The sequence below is a fragment of the Callorhinchus milii genome, unplaced genomic scaffold (genome assembly GCF_018977255.1).
Source record: "Callorhinchus milii isolate IMCB2004 unplaced genomic scaffold, IMCB_Cmil_1.0 Scaffold43, whole genome shotgun sequence".
Taxonomy (NCBI): domain Eukaryota; kingdom Metazoa; phylum Chordata; class Chondrichthyes; order Chimaeriformes; family Callorhinchidae; genus Callorhinchus; species Callorhinchus milii.
Window position 1 is genome coordinate 136,477 of NW_024704784.1, and position 22,059 is coordinate 158,535.

General features: G+C 39.9%; 1 protein-coding gene across 1 annotated transcript in view; it reads left to right on the top strand.

Annotated features, from left to right (window-relative positions):
• Window positions 1–22,059, top strand: part of tbck (TBC1 domain containing kinase) — a 148,690-nt gene that overhangs the window by 67,495 nt on the left and 59,136 nt on the right. Inside the window, exons 18-21 of the mRNA XM_042345361.1 lie at window positions 363–413; window positions 1,537–1,620; window positions 8,892–8,977; window positions 21,566–21,602. Coding sequence (XP_042201295.1) covers window positions 363–413; window positions 1,537–1,620; window positions 8,892–8,977; window positions 21,566–21,602 — 258 coding nt within the window. The remainder of the gene's footprint in view (window positions 1–362; window positions 414–1,536; window positions 1,621–8,891; window positions 8,978–21,565; window positions 21,603–22,059) is intronic.

The window sequence follows — 22,059 nt, forward strand, 5'->3', positions numbered from 1 at the left end:
CCACTCAGCTCCTGTTAATCCTGCAAGCCAAAGCCTTCACAAATAGGATGATGCTAGCTGGACAAGCAGTGCAAAGCTTGCCAGAGAGTTCTCTCAATGACAAGCAATGCTGTTATCACTGGTTAAAGTCAAGCTGTACCTCACTCGGGGGCCCCAAGCCTTGGAAACCTGCATCTAATACTTTTGGTCATCTCTACTCTCCCCACCCCCAGCTCAGTTGTCCAGCCAGCATTGTCAAAAGCTTTGAGACGTCTTCCCAATGTGAAAGGTGCTATAATAAATCAATTATATTGTGCAGCAATGCAAGTTATTTCTTTCTCTGTTGTAGTCTTCACTCATCCTTTCTGTGAATTTCTATCCAGGCTTAGACTCCTTGTGTGCACCCTTCTTGTACCTGAACTTCAACAATGAAGGTAAGTATGGATTATTAAGACATCTACTACTAAAAAATAATGTATTCATAATATTATTGTCCATCCTTCAAACACTGCGTAACCCTAACTGGGCTGAAAAAACAATTCTAATGCCTATAGAAAATACATAACATTAGTGAGTCTTCAAAGGAGAAAAGGGTCGGGGAACTTTGAAGGTAGCATACGCTCAAAGATGTATTTTATGGTAAATAGCTCTAAGAGCTCATGAGCATCAGCAAACTGAAAATCTTGTGATTCTATGACCATGAGCACTGAAAGGGTGTACCTGTGCAAACAAATGTATTTGCTTAAATCTACTTTGTGATAATATTAGTAATCCTTGCCTTTGGTATAGATCTAATCTCATCTTCGAGACGTCTCAAGTGCCTCACAGAATATACTGCAAAGTGAATTGAGTGTATGTTTTGTGGGTGAAACGCGGCAGCCAATTGTGCACAGCAGTGTCCGACAAGCAGCCGTGGATTGAGTGACCAAATTATTATTATTATTATTTTTCTGAAGAGATTATTACCCTCAGAAAAGTGATCCGCCAATCAATTAACAACCAGGTTCCTACTTACTGCTAGGTAAACAGATGTGTGTGGAGTAAGGAAACTTGCCCAAAGTTTCACCCTGCCAGGAATCAAATCCAGGTTCTCTTGCTTTACGAGGCAAGTGCTTTAACCACTAATATACAGCATTCCTGTGGTCTTTGGATGCAGAGAGAAAAAGCAATCTGTTGTACTTAATGGTCGTCGTGCAATTCAGGTTGTTGATGTTTTGGAAGATCAGTGCTATACCCTTCAGTAGCTTCATATACTGTGTCACTGAATACTGTTGAGCAGCTTAGAGAGACACCAAATGGAGGCTGGGCAATTCCTCAAGGGAGATTCACCTCCCCGCAGTCAATTACAGAGGTGTGGTCTTGAGCAGGTTGCCCTTACACCCACACCTTGTCTGAGGGTAGCAGATTACTGCCATCTGTGATATGCCTGAAAATCAGCAGAAAGGTCAATCAGTGTGGAATTTGAAATGAAGCCTTATAAGAAAGGTTAACTGCTCCCTACCATAAAGTAAAATGCTTGTATGAAGTGGCTAATTTTTCTTTCTTTATGTTTTGCAGCTTTGGCCTACGCTTGCATGTCTGCTTTTATTCCCAAATATCTGTACAACTTTTTTCTGAAGGACAATTCTCATGTTATACAAGGTAAGTGGTATTATGCTTTCAAGTTGCAACCTATTTGTGTACATTCTGCAGAAAAAAACACAGTAGATGTGTTTATCAGCCTGGCTCAGTTGGTAACACTCTGGCCTCTGAGTCAGAAGGTTGTAAGTTCAAACTTCCACGCCAGAACTTGGGATTCTTATAGTCGAAGACGCCACTCCAATGCAGTGCTCCGGGAGTGCTATATTATCGAAGCTGCCGGCCTTCAGATGAGTCATTAAACCTAGACCCTACAGTGTCCCTGTCTACCTGTTCAGGTGGATGTTAAAGATCCAATGGCACTATTCAAAAAGAGAAGGGAGTTTCTCCTTGTATCCTGGTCAACAGTTCCCCAAATAAAGTCATTAACTTCATGACTGCACAAATCAGCTAATTCACCCCAAAACTCAAAGTTACTACACTTTACTGCATATCTTGTGAAGCATTTTGAGACATCCTCCAGAGGCGAAAGGCGCTATACCAAATATAAGGATTATTAATATTAGTGCTAGTTTGTACAACATATCAGCCTCAGTGGTCAGATGTGCTTACACAACACAGAGGTAATCAGCTAGCAGTGAAATAGAAACAACATCATTTGCCATTGTAACATGCAATTTTATATTTATATTTTTGTAAAGTGCTTTGGGAGGTTTATTTTACAACGCCAACAATTTACACTTAAATGAGTTCTTTTCACATTGGTTGAACATATCAAAGCATTTTGAAAAGACTGAGTGAGAGCCCAAGTTGGGAGTTACAAGGGGGCAGGTGGAGGAAAGCGCACAGTCAGAAGTAGGTCTCTAGATGGAATTTGGAAACGGAGAGGGAAGGGGTAAGGCAGAGGGAGTGGCTGGGGTGATTAGGATTGCAAAAGATTCCAGAGACAGGACTTGAATAGTGCTATAAAAATGTACATTATATTATTATAAAATGTAATCCTATTTATTCTACTTATGACATTATATACTTTAGATGCTGTAACTTCAACCCTTTTATTACATACAACTTCCATTAGGAATTGTGCCTCTTCTACCAGAATCTACAAATATAAATATATTATCTCTAAATATAAATGGAGAAAAGCAATGGTCCTAAACCCTGACCCCTGGGGAGACTACTATTTAATCTCTACATTTCAAATACCAACTTGTACTCCCATCCTCTGGTTCATATCCTTTAACCAAAGTTCTTTCCATACTGTTACCTTTACATTAATGTAATATTTTTTTTTATTTGAAGATATGCCATATTTAATATAATAATAATCCTTGCATTTGATATAGCTCCTTATCACACCTTGAGACATCTCAAAGCTCTTCACAGAATATATTTGAAAGTGGAAACACGGCAGCCAATTGTGGACCGCAGTGTCCCACAAACAATCATGGATCGATGGGATGTTATCGCTATTTGCGCACCAAATTTCTCTTTTTCAGACCTCAATTCCAGACAGTCTACCTTCTGGGTGGTCCACACACAAAGCCCGATTAGTCTAAAGACTCATTGCTACCATTTATTTGCACAAGAATGCAGAGATGACTACAATACCAAACCATGGAGGCCACATAACACAGCTTAATTCTGCACCTAAGATGTGAGTTAGTGAGGTCATTTCATGGTGCGTAAACAAATACAGATTAGGAAAACTAAAAGGATTGAAAGGGACTTAATGAGCAGAAGTCAAAGCCTTTCTGCATTATAGAAATGGTTACCTTTTCAAAGATTTGCTGCTCAGCATGTTTGCCTGTGCGGGCAAATCCACCCTTGTCAAAAAGGGCTTTTGGTGCAAGATCCAATTCATTATAATCTGCTGACAGAATTCTTTGGAGACTCTTCTATTTTAAGTATCTTACTTGTTTATTAACTATGTTTCCGCAGAATGGAATGTGAAATAGTTGTATTTCTGAATAATAGTGAGAATAATGGAATGAATACATTTTGAAGCCATTATAGAATCATAGAATTATACAGCACAGAAGGAGGCCATTTGGCCCATCATGTCTGTGCCGGGTCTTTGAAATCCAAATCAATCCCACTAGCCCCGCGCTCTCCCCATAGCCCTGTAAACTTTCCTCCCCAAATAATTATCTACTTCTCGCTTAAAAGTTGTTAACGAATCGGCTTGCAATGCATTCCAGATCCGAACAACTCGCTGTATGGAAAAAATTCTTCGCATCTCTCCTCTGTTTCTTTTAACAACTATTTTAAATCGATGGCCTCGGATTACCCGACCTACTTGCCAGTGGAAATAGTTTCTCCTTGTTCACCCCATCGAATCCCCTCATAATTTTGAAACCTTCTATTAAATCTCCTCTTAACCTTCTCTGTTCCAAGGAGAATAATCCGAGCTTCTCTAGCCTCTCCTGATAACTGAAATCCCTCATTCTTGGTACCATCCTGGTAAATCTCCTTTGCACCCTCTCCAATGCCTTGACATCCTTATTATTATCCTATTATTATTTTTATATTATCCGTCCTAAAGTGTGGGGCCCAGAACTAAACACTATTCTAGCTGAGGCCTAATCAGTATTTTATAAAGGTTCATCATAACTTCTTGACTTTTGTATTCTGTGCTCCTATTTATAAAGCCTAGTATCCCGTATGCTTTTTTAACAGCTTTATCTACCTGTCCTGCCACCTTCAAAGATTTACTTATATGAACCCCAGATCTCTCTGTTCCTTCAACCCCTTTTAAGATTCTGCCATCAGCTTATATTGCCTCTCCTCAGTCTTCCTCCCAAAATGCATCGCTCTGCATTTATCCACATTAAACTTCATCTGCCACATGTCTGCCCATTTTACCAGTCTGTCTATGTCCGTTTGCAGTCTGCCACTATCCTCCTCACTGTTTACTACTTTTCCTAGCTTAGTATCATCTGCAAACTTGGAAATTGTACTCAAGTCTAGGTTGTTTATACAGAACAAGAACAGCAATGGTCCCAATACTGACCACCACTGCTCACTTATCTCCAGTCAGAAAAACAACCGTTCACTACCACTCTTTGCTTTCTGTCTCCCACCCAGTTCTGTATCCATGCTGCCTACTGTCCCTTTAATACCGTGGGCTTTTATTTTGCTTACAAGTCTTTTATGTGGCATTTTATCAAACGCCTTTTGAAAATCCATATAAACTGCATCAACTGCACTACCTTCATCCACCCTCTCCATTACTTCATCAAAAAACTCTTATCAGGTTTGTTAAGACATGATTTGCCTTTAACAAATCCATGTTGTCTGTCCTTTATTAATCCATATTTTTCTAAGTGAAAATTTATTTTGTCCTGGATTATGGTCGCTAGAAGTTTCCCCACTACTGATGTTAGGCTGACTGATCTGTAGTTCTGGGTTTTATCCTTCTCCTTTTTGTACAGAGGTGTAGCATTTGCAACCCTCCAGTCCTCTGGCACCACCCCGGTGTCCAAGGAGGATTGAAAGATTGTGACCACAGCCAGTTCCAAGTAATAGTGGACTTTTCCTCACAGTTGTCGTGTCGTGTTTATATTTCTTCTCATTCAAATTTACCCTAAAAATTATTTTATTGTCTACTCATCTCATTGTTGCTTGCAGGATTTTCCTGGCTGAAATGAACTACCAGGATGCCTCATTAACAGTCACTTCATTTCTAATTAACCTCATTCTGCAAAGTGCCTGAAGACATTTCTATATAAATACAAGTTGTCTTAAAGGAAAGCATCATGCTGCATAATGTGTTTTAGTTCATCAACAGCAACATTTGAGCAACAAACTGTAACTGAAATCATCTGCTTACTGCTTCCCGCTGCTGCATATTTTAACCTGCACAGCTGTAAATGACCTTATTCCCTGCCATATGGCCAGCAACATGAGCATTTGCCACTTTCCTTCAGTACAATGTGAAAAGTGTGGGACGATGAGCAAGTGTGTCCTGTCTATCCATAGATAGCTTGTTACTTTTACTCTTTCCAAAGTTGTATTTTTTAAGTGAGCTAGGACACATGAATATGAATATAATTCACTTTGTTTAGTCCACAGTCTGAAAGTTCTCTATGTATTGGCTCTCCCTTCTTCTCCACTGCAGGTTTTAGGGTAGCTTAAAGATGGCATTGTAAAGTTTTGTCAAGGATCTAATTGTCCAGTATGTGGCGCTGCAGATACATAGCTGAATTGAAGCTCAGCTCAGTTCAGCCACGAAAATAAAACATGCTGTGTGAACCTGTGGATTATTCCTGATGGCGTCATATCTGAGGCGATTCGTGCCACACACGCTGTTTTCCCAAATTGATTTCACATGGTTGATTTTTTTTGTGACGTCCATGTATTCTGTTTAACTCCTTCTCCACTCCGCTGCCACTGGTTATTGAGACCTTGTGCTGCGGTCCACATTCACTTGGAATGTTGTATTCATAATTCAATTGAAGTGATAATGAAACAACATCAATTGCCTTTAAGTACAGAGAGCTTCACTAATCCGGTCATTCAAGTGACTGGGCAAAAGTGTCCTATTAGTGAGGTGACCTGATTACTGAAACAGATCGGGTGATTCGGGTCACTTATGTAATGTTACAGGCATTGGTAATGGGCAAGGGTGATGAACATTCAACAACCATACTTTGCAATCTCATTAAAATAAAGGCATTGTCACATTTAAAACAAATGCTATCATGTATGCAGCCTACCTTTTGAGAATAAATCCAACTTGTGTTCTGCCAATGCCGTGGATCACAGCTAACTGGCTATGAATGTTGCCCTCACTGTTTTTGATTAAGTCCACTCTCTCATGTAAGGACAGCTCCTTCGGTGGTGGCATGTTTACAGCACTTTCCAAGAATTGGCCGCAGGAGCTCAGGTTAAGCTGCTTGTGGGATATTGCTGTGCTTAACTTGGCTGTCACATAACTAGATGCTGTTAAGGTGCCAGCAAAGACTCCGCTCTGGCGAACATTCAGTAAGATTGTGCCAAAGTCATTTACAGGGTTTGATATTTTTAGATCCTTTGTGAGCTGAGGTGTAATTCCCACAGTTTAGATCCCTCAGAGAGTATGTTTGAACAAATGGTGTAAAGTATATGTTTTGCTAAACTGAGGCGCGACTGAATAACTGAAGGCTGAACTCAAAGGTTAATGCCTATCTTCAATTTGAATTTATGGGTAAATGTAATTGTTAGTTATTACAATTCAATCTGTAAAAGGTTTTATGAAATTGGGGAACCATTTTTATGGAGTTAATAGAAGAACATTAGTGCTTTTTAGAGAAAGACAAATTGGAAGATTTCAAATTTTCATGTTGGGATGTTCTACACTTGGAGCAGTCGAACTTGAAGTAGCTTAGGAGAGGTTCCCGTTCCATTCCTAACGTAGTGTAGATTTTAACCCAACTCATAATATTCCAATTCTCTGAAACTATTAATAATTTAAAGGAGATTGTGTATTTCTAAAGTAGGAATTTAAACCATTTAAGTTTAACATTTTATTATGCATTTTAACATCTTAAATATGGAAAATAGAAAAGTGGCATTATTTTTCTTTATCCCAAATCCTATGGACAGCTGGAGCGGTTGCACTTCTCATGCACATTATATCATGCATGTTCTTCATATGTCAAGGCTATTTTTCATTTTATTATCTATTCTGTCATGCGTCTTGTTAACTCTTTCCAACCAAAATATTATTTTGCTGACTGAAGCGATCAGACTGGCAGTTTTTATTACAGCATCTGTCAGTTTCTCTCACTAAGCTATACGATGTACTAAAGAAAATGTTATAAATCCGAAGGCCTTGTTCACATATTGCTGAAGTATTCAATGTAATGCTTTTCAGCACTTTGGTATTATTACCTATAGTAGTTTTAGATGTTTAAGTGCAACTTACTTAAAAGGAGATGCCCTGAGCTTATCTGGATGAGAATATGCTCCATGTGTAAACTCCTTTGTTTCACTGAAATATTGATATAATAGATGGATATTGGAATGTCACATAAAGTAGGGGTATGATACAATTACTGCTTTCAGACAGGGTGGGACTGCATTCAAAAGCAAAAAAAATCTTATCAGTTCAATGGTCCGTTGTACTAAGTAGGTTGGAATTAACTGGAACATTCAAAAATGTGATGTGCAAGATAGCTGATCACAATGCAGTAATGCATCAACTGTCAGAACCAGTAAATCAAAGATGATAATAATCATCCTTGCATTTGGTTTAGTACCTTATCATGTTGTTGACCGTCTCAAAGCACTTCACAGGGTATACTGCGAAATGTAGTGACTGTAGTGTAGGTGAATGCAACAGCCAATTTGCATTCAGCAATGTCCTACAAAGAGTCATGAAGTCAATGACTAATCTTATCAGGAGGATTGTTGGCCAGAAAAACTCCATTTACTTTTCTAGTAAATAGAATCTTTAACATCCAGCTGAACAGGCAGACAGGACCTAGATTTAATATATCATCTGAATATGTATCATCTGAAGGACAGTACTCCCACAATCGGTATTGTCAGTACTGCCATTAGGTGACACCCTTGTTTATAAGCTCAAAGTCTAGTAGGTTTTGAACCCACAACCTTCAGAGGTGAGAATGCTACCAACTGAGCCAGGCTGATAACTAGGATTTAACTGAAAATCCATCCAGTATTTTTTCTACATATGTACACAAATGTTACAAAACCAAATGTAACAGTTGCCCCCTTATTTTAGCTGATGGGGAGGGGATCCCAGGGACACGGTACCTAAATTGGGACTATTAAAGTTTTTTTAAATCTCTTTTTCTCTGTCAAAAACAGAAGAAAATCGGGATGTGGGGAGGATTTGACACACAAAACACTGTAAACCCGTGCAAGTCCAGATTTGTTTTGGAACATTAAGATATTTCAAAACATACAAAACATTAACTTTTTAAAAAAAAATGCTTTCATAGATATCACAAGCAACAAATCCAATCGATTTTTTTTCACAAATTGCAATTTGGTGTGTATGTGCTGAAATCCACCTTGCCACAGTGGCATTTTCGCACTGTGTGTGAATTCTCTGAACCGCCTAAACAGCCTCATTGCCTGAACTCCCTTTACCATCCTGCCTTAGAAGTTGTAAAGGAACTAATATTGATTCAGATACATCTAGGGTTTCAAATATATTCTTTTGGAAGAAAATACTTGAATGCTTTGCAGACTGACTGGTTCTTCAGTGTCCATGTGACACCAGCCCCCTCTATGTGACCGGTTATGAAAAAAATCAGTATTTGGGGGCCAGTCTTTCATTAGCTATTCTTATTTGGTGATTAATATATTTGATCCTGTTACAGAGTACCTGACTGTGTTTTCCCAAATGATCGCTTTCCATGACCCGGAGTTGAGTAATCATCTCAATGAGATTGGCTTCATTCCAGATGTAAGTACCACGAGTACTCGTAAGCTCTTTCACAAATCGATGGACAACACAGATATATGTAGGTTAAAAAGAGGGCAAGGTTCAGAAAAAATATGTCACTCTGCACGTGAGAGATGATATCTTGACAGAGTTATTGCTAACTTTGTCCTTTCTTTTGATAATGACAAATAACTGATCTGCGGCTGGCCAACACTGAAAAGGTTGAATATGAATGCAGACAACACAACTGTTACCCATTTAATATGTTTGAAGTCTAAAAACCTGGATTGTATTTTAATTCAGTGGAATTGAGTGCTATTTATGAATGCCCAACCCCAGTTATTGATGGGATATTTACTCTTTCACTAAGCTGTTCCCAACATTAGTCGCTGGCTTTATTTAGACTGTGATTGTAATCAGTAAAATTTGACATTGATTGCAACAGAGGCATTTTTGCATTTTTTTCTAAATTATGGAAGCACAAATTTTGCTGGGAATATATTGTATTACATTGCCGATGATTTTGCAAAACTATACATGGTTTGGCAGACAAAGGTATACATATGAAAAAACAGCAATTTGAAAGTTAACATACTTACTATAATCTAAGGAATTCCATAATGGAGAAAGTTGGCCAAAAGTATTCAAAGCAAAAGCCCTGAGTTATTAAAAACAGAACCAAACCAAAAATCGGGAACCATCCTAATTAAGTACAATTAAAACTTGCACTGCTTTTTTTGATAAACAAGTAAACTGGGATAATTGAGAAATATAATTCTTTGTTATACTACTGTTCATTAGTGCTTGAAAGCAGTTAAAGTGATTAGAAGCGGCAACTTTGATTTATATTTTCCATTCAAAATAGCATTGGCAAAAAACTGACTGAGAGCTCTGACAGTGAACAACTTAATGCACGAACTGAGCTCCACTGATGCTTGATACTTAAGGTTTAGAATGCTTCATTTAACGTTCTGATGGGCCTATTAGATCCACCAGATCTTTCAAGGGATGATTTTTTGGAGATGAGTCCAAAAATTGAACAATCTCTATTTATATTATATTTCCTGGTGAAATGACAAACTGAAGTTGGTTTTGTCAGTCAGGCTTCAGTGCAATTTGCTCTGGAGCGATTGATGCCAATCCAAAGTGTTTCTCATCAGTTGTGCAGAAGAGTGTGTTTAAAGCATGTTTAAAGCATGGAACAAATTCTGCTCCAACTATAAGTAATACTAGTCATAATAATCCTTACAAAACACAAAATTTGAGTTCTAACATAGGGTCACGGACCCGAAATGTTGACTCACTTTCCTATCTCCATAGATGCTGCCTGACTTGCTGAGTGTTCCCAGCGACTTCTGTTTTTGTTTCATAATAATCCTTACATTTGGTGTAGAGCCTTATCATGTCATTGAGATACCTTGAAGCGCTTCAAAGGGTTTTACTGTAAAGTGTAGTGACTGTATTTGTAGGTTTAAGAGGCAGCCAATTTGCACACATCAATGTCCACATACAGCTATGAAGTAAGTGACCAATTTTATTTGAGGGATTGTTGGCCAGAACGCCAAACGCTCGTCACTATACGGTAAGTGCCATGGGATCTTTAATGTCCACCTGAACAGGCAGATGGAATCTCAATTTAATCCCATCATCTAAAGGATGGCACCTCCAGCAATGCAGCACACCACCAACATTGCATTGCCTAGACTGTGAATTCAAAGTCCTGATGTGGGGCTTGAACTCACAACCGTCTGACTCAGGTGTGCGAAGGCTACTGACTGACATAGAATAATACCTAATATAGTGGTATATTTGTGATATTCCTTAATGGATTTCTTTTTTAAGAAATGGATTTCTTCCAGTAATTGTCATGCACTTCACCCCTGGGAAAGATCCTTGCTCTGTAGATTGATTGAGTTGCTCCAGCATTCTCGAAAGTCAGTGTAACCCCAAAATACCTACATATTAAAAAAAGAGAGAACTGAATTGAGCCGTTATACCCCAGGATGAATGGGGGAAACATTCAGGATTTTATGGAACCCTGTCACTGTTCATTTAAAGGGTATGGAAGCTATGAAGGATAATCAATTAGAAGCAAAAGGTCATGTTACACAAACTGAATTAGCAGAAGACAGCTGTCCAGTGCAAATCATGTACTCAGTAAGTCTATTAGTTTTTTTATGAGGATAGCTAAAGTGAATGACGGTTTTCCAGAAGATATCATTTAATCTGGCATCTCCCTGACTCCAGTAGTACTTGTGCCTCAGAGTCAGAAGGTTGTGGGTTAAAGACTCATGTCCAGACTTTGAGCTCAGGGTCTAGCCCAGGGTGGATTTTGTTGATTGGATATGCCATAAATCAAGAAATATTCAATCAAGAATAAAACTGAAAGCACACTACCGATCGAACAAGGACTTACCTAGTCTCTGCATGGCTATTTAAACACACTATGTATGCAGTAAAAAAATTATCTAGGCAAATTTTTGGAATATTCAATTGAAATAGTCATCTAAAATAATGCATGTTTTTGAGTGACAACATAATGACGTAGATTTGTATATTAAACACAGTTCCCACAAACTGTTTTACATGTATTTAAATGCATATAACTTGCACCTCGTGATGTCTCTACTCTCTTTGTATGTAAATACTGGCCATTCAAATACTAGCAACGTGCACATGCAACTGTACAAGTGTCGAAGCTTGTTTACAAAGTTACATTTGAAAAATTAACAAATTATTGTGTCATCACTTCAAATTGAGTGTGGAATATTCGAAACACCCAGTGTTTGACATATGTACATATTCACACGTATACAATATCTTTGTTGTAGTGATTCCACTACAAGTACGCTGTTGCTCTGAATGTCTTTGATTCACATTGTACGTAATTGGATACTCACACATGCGTCTCTGGTGTAACAGCTAGGAGAAGCACACACACATTCACATCGGCAGATGAGAGATTATCTTTATTTTTGATCGATGCATCATTTGATGCATGTCAAAAGTCCATTTGTCTTTAGATCTCATGTGAGAGATAAGGCCGATTCTGGCCAGGAATCTGGCCATGACGCATTTGCCATACGCGTTACAAAACTAAGGATTATAATCTTCATATGGTGTACCCACACCAGATAAAAGGCTTTGTTGCTTAATGTACTGGAAGCAATGGATAAGTGTGTTGTTAGAACTCGTGAAAATTCCAAAGAAACAGCTGCTTCTGCAGAAACGACTGGTGTGGCTCACTATGGTGTTCATGAGCCAATTGTGTGGCTCGGTACAAATCTGGTTTGGACAGTGCTGGTCTAGGTTAACACTCCATTCCAGTGCTGGGGGAGCGCTGCATATTCAGAGGTGCTGTCCTTCAGAAGAGAGGTTAAACTATGTCTGCCTGTTAAGGAGAACGTTAAAGATCCAATGACACTATGCAAAATGAGAGTGAGTTTCTCTTGGCACCCTGGCCAACAGATTTTTAAAAATGATCATTCACTTCACAGCTGGTGGTAGAATATTGCTGTGCATAAAAATTGGCTGCCACTTTCACCTAGAACTATACAGTCACTACACGTGCCAGAAACTTCTGAAGCACTTTGAGCCTTTTCAATGTGATAAAACGCTATATCAAATATAATGTGATTTTTTTGATATATTTGTTTTGTATTTGAGTTTTTTTTTTGAAGTAGATTGAAGTTTATGGAATTAATGGTGGATTAGCAACAACAACAAATTGCATGTGTATAGTGCCTTTCACGTCCCAAGGAAGGAAGGTCTTGAGACGGGCATTGAAGCTCATTGGTACTTCCTCCCCACGTGAAAGGCGGTACACAAATATAATTTCTTGTCAGTGATGAGGTAAGGGAGAGGGAGAAACAAAGTAAAACAATTTTTGAAGTGAAGCAAAGTGGATTGGAAAGTGATTTGACAACAGGAAGTGGAACGTGAGGAAGAGAATGATTGTGGCTGGAGGCACTGACTGGTAGAGTCTGTTAGTCATAATTATTTGGATTCTACCAAGCTATCTGACATGAATAAAGAAGGTTGGTAACGCAAAAGAGTCTGAATAAATCCGAAGATGTGCTAAAACATTGCAGATGGATTTTACTATAGATCAAAGTAAGATATCATTCAGCATGACAATATTTGATGAGATTTTTGACCACTAACTGACCACATTGGATTGATGTGATTCTGTAATCAAAAACATTGAGCAAGTCCAGGGATTCTTCACCTCAAGATATTGTGAGTATATGGAATAGACATCTACCAAAACGTAATACTACTTGATTCACTCAATTTTAAAGGAGCGGAAGCATGTTTGTATTGAATTGGTTTCAAGGTTATAAGGTTGAGTATAAGTGAAGCAACATTAAGCATCAACACCCTATATCTGGTGTGGGTACAATATAAAGATTATAATTCCTATGGTATTGGGTTTGTGGGTATGCAATTTGTGAAACATAACCAGCGCAATTTAAATTATGTAGGTTGTTATGTTCGATTGTACTCATTTATCTTCAGGGGTAGAGAATGATTTCACCAAGTATTATTTTCTTGGAAGTTTTACCTGTGATTATTTAACATAAATATGTTGGGTAGAGACTATTATTATATAAAATCATACATGATGTGCTGGAAGGAACAGGTTCTTGGTGGAATGAGAAACCACAATTATACCATCGTGCTTATCATCCTTATTTCCATACCTTTTTATGTTAAGGATCTGGGAAGAAATATGTAGGCACTTTATTCCTTCTAAAAGTTGCTGTTGAAATGGTAATGATGACTCACTGTATTCAGTCTGCAGGGAGCTAGGAAGTGAAGTGGAAAAACACTTTGTAGAACTGCCTAAGGAAGCTTGATAATGCATTTGGTTTAAAACACTACCATCTCACACACCTAAGTTCAAATTCAACGCAAGTACTGCGTGACGATTTTTGCTGACTATCAAAAAGCTCTCGTGAACTAGACTTGAGGGCAGTCTAATCCTAGTTGCAATGCAGAAGTGTGTCAAATTCAGCAGTTGATGCTTCAGTCATAAGGGTAAGGCAGTTTAGGTGGTGAAAATATTTTACAAATACAATAAGCATCTTCTGAGGTTGGTGTTTAGACTGTCAGCACAATCTGGGACCACTTCTTTATCTCACGTGGCCCGTGTTGAACCCGAGCTGAGGCATTTTTGATGCTGTCACTTTACGCAGAGCGAGAAGGAAAGAGTGTTCCATCCTCATCTTGATGGGCGCAAAGAGATGCAAACACAAGCTAGTCTAATCTGTTCCCGTTTCTGCCTGGAGAATGTGAAGGCAGAAACACGCTGCTGCTGGAGGGGTAGAGGACGGGTTGAGGCAGGCCCACTCCTCTACTCTTCTCCTATGCCTGTCAATGTTACAGAGCAAAGTCAAAGAGCGCTGATAGCTAAAACTTGTTTCGACACCTTCAACAATTTTTAAAATCTCAACGCAGACAAGTTAATTGAAATAACATGGTCCAAAGCATTGACACTTCACCACTGTCTAATAGAACATGCAGGTTTTATGGCTTTATTATGAACCAAATAGTCATAAATCTCGGCTATTTACATAAGAGATTAGAGTGAAGGAAATATTAACATTGTTTTTGATATCGCTAAATGAATCCTTCCCAGTATTGATTCTATCCAATTTTTGTTAAGCTGTACTGTATTTTTAAACAGCTCATCCACAAATTAAAATGATTTATGATAATGTTTTGATGTTAAGGGGAGGTTGGTGAGAAGTCATATGTTATAATCTTTACGTTTGATATAGTGCCTTATCACATTGTCAAAGCACTTCACAGCATTTCGCTGTGAATTGCAGTGACTCTGTATTTTGTAGGCAAATGTAGAAACCAATTTGTACACAGTTATGTCCCACAAGCAGCCATGAAGTAATTTTACTTTAATGCATTTCTGTTGTGGCAGTGAGTACTCATTTTGAGTATAGTTTTGGGAGAATATACAATATATTCTGTGAAGCACTTTGAGACATCTTGAAGACATGATAAGGCGCTGTATCAAATGAAAAGATTATTATTATATATACCGCCTTGGAGGGTGTACAGTGATGATTCACCGGGTTAGTACTGAGGAGGAAGAGTGCAGCTATGGCGAAATGTTGAGAAATTGGGTTACACTTTCAAAATTAAAAGGTTAAGTGTTAGCCTGGTGCAGTGATAGGACTTTTGCCTCTTTAGTCAGAAAGATGTGGGTTCAAGCCTCACGTGCGGACTTGGAATCATCTGTCTAAAGCTGAGTAGCCTTGGCGATGACCTTCTCACACCACTCAAATTACTTCCCAAAGTCAATGAGGGAGCGGTGTTGACTGCGATAATCAAGTGATAGTGTGGAAATGGCATCTTTTCAGTCTTTGACAGAGGATGTGTGTGGGGAACTGAATAACTGATCAATCAACATAATTTATGATCCAGTAAAGTGATTGTATGCTACATGATAGTGGTTTGAAGTAAATGTCATCTGTGGTGACTGCAAGGCTCGTTCTCCTTGTTCAGACTGGTAATGACATGCTACGTTCTGGTATTTTATTTATTATTGAGTATACAAAATGTCAAACTAGTACAGTTCTGTCCAAGAATGTTACAAAACATTTTTTAAAAAGTTTGGTGGCAATTTAATAATAATAAGCCTTGCATTTGATATAGCCCCTTATCACGTTTTTGAGAAGTCTCAAAACGCTTCACAAAATATACTGAAAAGTATATATTTTGTGGTGAAATGCTTTGTTTTGAACAGAAATCCTCTCTTTCTTCATTACATACGAGAGACGTGATACATTGGAAGTCTTTAAGTCAGGCTTGTAAATAGCACTTTTCCAGCAAAACACAAAATTATCAATGCTATGAATAAGTATTATCCTTATTAAAATAATCATTAATTTCATCTGTCATTCTTCCTGAAGACAGTACAGCCTGGTTACGATTTTTTTTCAGCTTGTTGTCACCAAAGAGCCCAGTCCTGGGGACCCCGGAGTGTGTGTTGGGGTCCTGCTGGAGTCTCACAACTAAAACCACATAGCTTGCTATTGAGAGGACTGTTTGGCAAACATTCCTGCTGCTTGTACAACTAGGGCCACCCTACCTGTTAGGGCTTTAACTTGCAAGGATAATGGGAGCTGAGTGAGAAGAGTCCCTGGCCTCAGTGATAGGATTGCGACACTTCTTTTTTAGATGATATTATGCTGCTGGTGGACTCACCGAGGGACCTGCTGCACTGCACCCGCCATCTTGAGCACTGGGCCAGTATCCAGAGTCTCCATGGAGTTGAACTGGTTTCAAGGTGATATTTTTGGCAATGGAATGTCGGAATCGAGCCCATTTTCTCTGGGGTCTCAGCAGTCCGTTTCCTGAGCCAGGCGGGTCCTTGTATTCCACGGCATTGCTGATGACAGCACAGCCAGCCTGGACTTGAAAGCCCATACCAATTGGTAGATTGCCACCAATATCACTTCCTTTGCACATGGACACTGAAACCAGTTATGAATTTAAGGATTTCAGCCCCTGTGTTATAACAGGGCTCCATTGTATCTTCTGTAGAAGTGAGACTTAAATCACCATCAAAAAGTTACACAAGTACACTGTGCATTTTAAGAATATATTTTAAGCCCCTTGCAAGTTTGGTAACTAAAAGCACAGTTTTTTTTAACTTGCTGGTGAATCACATATCAACCTTTTTTTAACTTGAAGCAAGAGAACTGCACAATACACATGTGCAGCACGTTTAGTAGTAGTGAGGAAAATTACCTGCTTTCAAGTTTGTTTGTACCTTGTAGAAAGACAGCTATGCATGGTTCCTATCATGGTGAAAGATGTGCATCTTAAGACTGTATTTCCTCCAACAGGTTCATGCCCAAATACTAATCCTATTGCAGGACAGTCAGGCTAATCTTTCAACAGCAAGGGTTGAACTACTCCTGTTAAAATGTTTGTAGTGAAGGCACAGTTCCATTTGCCGTGGGCTACATCTTTGTGGAGAATACTTAGATCTGCTTGACGTCTACTGATTCCTTGCACATCTCCCCCCCACTGTCTTCCTGCCGAATGACTTAGCAGTTAAGATGAGTTAATGCAGTGGAAAAGAAACATGCCTATGACCTTCTGTTACACAGTTGTTATTTGATAATAAATGATCTTTCGTCCAAAGTATTTAACTAATTTATCAGTGAAATGTTTTAAAATGAATAGATTAGCGAACGACAAGCATTCAGCTGGGACAAGACCGTAGTTCGTGTTTTAACATGGTAAAATGTTGCAAAGTGATCTTAACTGAAGTTCAGGTGAAAAAGCTCTATCAACCTTCCAATCACATCCTTCCAGAGTACCCTACAATAACAACAACAACTTGCACTTATATAGCGCTCTCCACACAGTGTAGCATCTCAAAGCGCTTAAGAGTAGCGGAGCCTGACTCCGAGCCGGGGGTGGGGGGGGGAGGTGGCTATAAGCACGGTCGAAGAGGAAGGTTTTCAGGCAGGACTTGAAAAAGGGGAGAGAGAGGGCAAGGCGGAGCGATTGAGGGAGAGTGTTCCAGAGTTTCAGGGCGTAATGGCTGAAAGCTCAACCTCTGATGGTAGGGCAGAGGGTGTGAGGGACGAGCAGGAGGCTGGTGCTAGTCAAGTGGAGGTGCCGGGTGGTGGATTGGGGAGTGAGGAGGTAGGGAGGTGCCAGGGAGTGAATGGATTTGAACACAAGTGTGAGGATCTTGAAGTCGATCTGTTCGGTGATGGGGAGCCAATGGAGCCTGGCCGGAACTAGTGAGATCTGTGTACAGAGTTTGGTCCAGGTCAGTATGCGGGCGGTAGAGTTCTGAATTAGCTGGATCTTTTGAATGGTGGAGCTGGGGAGACCGGCGAGGAGTGTGTTTGAGTAATCCAGGTGGGAGGTGATAAACGCATGTACGAGGGTATCGGCTGCATTTGGGGTAAGGTACGGTCGGAGGTGGCCAATGTGTCAGAGGTGGAAGAAGGTGGTCCTGGTCAGGGATGAGATGGGGGGGGGGAGAAGGACAGGTGGGGGTCGAATCGGATGCCTAGATTGCGCACTGGTTCTGTGAATCTGAAGGAGAGCTCAGGGGGGTTGAGGAGGTTAGATCCGCAGAAGTGAAGACGTTGACAGGAGCCAAGGAGTATGGCTTCAGTCTTGTTCACATTCAGCAGAAGGAATTTTGACTTATCCAGGCCCTGATGTCTGCCAGACAAGCTGATAGAACATCGACGGACCTGGAGTTGATACTGGTACCAATTGATACCTTACCAAGATCCTCCTCTTCGACCGTGCTTTTGATCTCTGCTGTTAAAGATCATTAGTTGTCATTACTCAGAAATCAAAGGGAGTTTCTCCTGGTGTCTTAGCCAACAGCCAATTTGGGCACGGCAATGCCCCCAAACAACTATGAAGTAAATGATTAATTTTTTTCCATGGTGATGTTGGCCGGGATGCATGGGAGAAACTCCATTCTCTTTACCTGCATTCTCTTGTAAGTCCCCCTGAAGAGGCAAACAGGACCTCGGTTTGACTTCTCATCAAAAGAACAGCACCTCCAACAATGCTGCAACCCCCCCCCCCCCCCCCCCATCCCTGCACTAGAGTATCAAGTTCTGCCTTGGGGTTTGAACCCACACGCACCTTAAGACTCAAGAGGTGATAGTGCTACTGACAAGCCTGGCTGACATGTCTAACTTGAACATGGAGTGGTTGCATGGCAGATAACAATATAGTGCTTTTCACATTGGCACTGTGTTCCTGTTATAGCTGTTAATGTTCTGTGTGCTAACCAGCAGATGCAAATAAAGTTGGCCAGAAACTTTATTCTCTCCTCTGCAATAACATGGTTATCTCACCTCGATATGAACTGTGCTATTTCTGATATTGACCTAACACGCCTAAGAGGAATCGCATTAAGATCTGAATTGCCAAACTTCTGTTCAGAAAGTCAGTCATTTCTCCCGTGTGACATGTGGCAAAAAAGAATGGATGTGGACTATAAACCATTGGTTTATGTCTCTGTTGCTAAACCGCCAGACCTTTTTATTATTTTAGATAAAACCGTTAAGTAAGAATTTTTTCGAAGTCTTCAAATGTTTTTTCAACCGCACAATCTAAATTTGTAGCCTTTAAATTTTAACCTTTTATTGTAAACAATGACTATTTTAAATAACTTAACGGTTAGGTGTTCAGTTGCCAGTACTCTCACCTCTGGGTCAAATACTTTAGGTTGGGACTCTGAGCCCTTAGTGAAGGCTAATACTCCAGTGCAGTGCTGGGGGAGTGTTGCATTGTCAATTTGCAGTCCTTCAGATTAGGTACTGACTCGTGGTGTCTTCTGTCTAAAGATGCCACACCACTTTGAAAGTCGAAGGGACTTTATAATAGTGTTCTGGTGCACTAGATTGGATTTGTGCCATGTGCATTCAGTGGCATTCACCTGTGATTTGAGGCAATGGAAGTGTACAAGGGGGACTTGAGAGAGTAGGAGACAGTGAGGGAGGTAATGGGGGCAAGGGAGTCAAGGATGACAGAGGGAGTTGTGGAGGAGAGTAACTGAGAAGAGCAGATCATTACGGGAGGAGGCTCAGAGGGGCAGGAGTTCAGATGATTTTAGAGCAGCCAGAGAGCATGGAGGTAGATAGAAGTGAGGTGGGCAGCAAGGAGGGTTATGGAAGAGTTAAGAGAGATGAATTAGTGATCTGAGATGCCTTTATCAGTGATGGTGATGTTCAGTCAAAAACCACAGTCAAAAAGGCAATATAATGTTGAAAGATTCAGCTAGGTGGCAGTATAATCATTAAATACGCACTGTTTTGTTTAACTTTCTTTCACTGTGAATTCTTTCCCTTGGTGACCTTAATGTATGTTCAAAGTAAAATAGCAACACATTTGCACTGTGTAATGTGCTGTGGGATGAATACTTTTGAGGTGTATTATCCTCATGCATTGAGTTCATGATCTCAGGCTCGTTCCTGAGAGACTTTCGAAGGGTGGTTGTGCGTGCTAGCTTGCTGGCAGCTGGCTCCGTAGGTATTAAGGAGGTCAAGGGGCAGTTTTCTTACCCACCACCGAACCTCTTAACTGTAGAATGCCACGTGACATGGTGAGAATTTTTTTAAATGAGATCTAAATAAGGTACACAAGGTTTCAGAAATGTAACACCATTAGGCATTTGAGAGGTGAGTGAAAATATAGGAATTAGGACCCTTATAGTTTAAGTTCTTATCATTCAGCTTGCATCATTCAGTACACCAGTTACAATATTCACCCCCAATTGAAGACATTATAGGAACTCCTCACTGGTCTCCCCAGCTCCACTATCCACAAAATCCAGTTAATCCAGAATTTTGCTGCCCGCACTAAACTCCATACCCCTATCACACCAGTTCTTGCCAGTCTCCACTGCCTCCCTATCACCGAACAGATCAATTTCAAGATCATCACACTCGTCTTCAAATCCCTTCATGCCCTGGCACCTCCCTACCTCTCCCTACCTGCTTACTTCCCAACCCACTATCCGCTGCCTCAGTTCGACTGGCTCCGGCCTTCTGCATGTCCCTCGTGCCCTCTGTATATCATCGGGGGCCGCACTTTCAGCCACTGCACCCCGGAACTCTGAAACACTCTCTCTCAATCCCTCTGCCTTGCCTCCTCCTTCCGCATCTTTAGGTCGCCCCTGAAGACCTTCCTCTTCGAACGTACCTACAGTCGAAGAGGAAGCATTGAAGCAGATTGCAACAAGACAATGGCAGTGTTTAAAAAAAATCTCCAATGTATGTTACTCCTAAAAATAATATTTAGTAACCTGATCTGTCCAACTTTGTGCTTGAGGGCCAATTAACTTCCATCTATAGTAATTTCTTTGGTTGAGGCCTTAATTTAGCACTGGTTTAAATTGAAATCTAGTCAGAAGTTGTAGATTGTTTATTAATCCTTCCAAATGCGTATCATCCAAACATTAACATTTAAAAAAAAATGAATCAGTGGAAGTGTATTTCAAATGTTTGAGCTGCTTTTGCTAAATCTTGGCTGAAATTACAATTGTGGTATTTATCTTCTCAAAGCAAACAGCCTTGATGTCCGCGAAACATCTGGGTTCCAGACACTGAATTTGTGATATAAAGCTTCCAAAGCGCCTCCGTGGCTATTTTTTCTGGAGAACACTAGATCCAATTTTTTCTGCACGTTTTTATTTATTTAATTTACAATCCACAGATTAAACTCCAATGAAATTGTATGAAATATAACAAGATCAGTTCCCTCTGGGACGCTATCCTGCGTGAGGGGCTCTATATAAATGTAAGTTGTTGTTCCCTTGATGGCATGGTGGGTAAAATTACCCAATGCACCACTAGTCCATTCAGATTGGAAAGTTGCAGGTTCAAATCTCAGTGCTGAGTTGGCTGATCTCAAATGGGGAAGGGAGTGGGACATTGTAATTGATCTTAGTTCCCAAGGGAGGGGAATACCAGACAGGTTTTTCTGTGATCAAAATCTCATTTAAGATGATAGAATAGTCATTTATCAATCTCCAAAACTGGTAATATGACTGTGGTGACTTGATTCTGAAATACCTTTTCTCCTCTTTCCTAGCTCTATGCCATTCCTTGGTTCCTCACAATGTTTACACGTAAGTATGATCAACATTTATCAGCAAAATAATATTTTTTTAAAAAATAACTTGCATGAGCTGTGAAACCAAAGTCTCATCTGCCTATTCAGGTGGCCATTAAAGATCCCATGACACTATTCGAAAAGAGACGTCCCTACCATGCTGGTGGTGTTTATACTCCACACAAATCTTCATCCACTCCTTTACTCTCTCCCATACCCTTCTATTCCCCTCTCCCTCAACCACCATTTCAGGCAGCGATTCCACAATGTACCCTCAAACTACCCTCTGCATTAAGTAGTTCCTCCTAAATTCTCTTTTAGATTACCTGATCCCTATCTTATACTTGTGTCCCCTGGTTACTGTCTCTCGAAACAGTGGAAGCAGCCTATTTATGTAACCTTTTATAATTTTAAACACTTCTATTAGCCTCCCCCCCACCTTAAACATCTCGTCTCTAGCGAAAAAAGGCCTG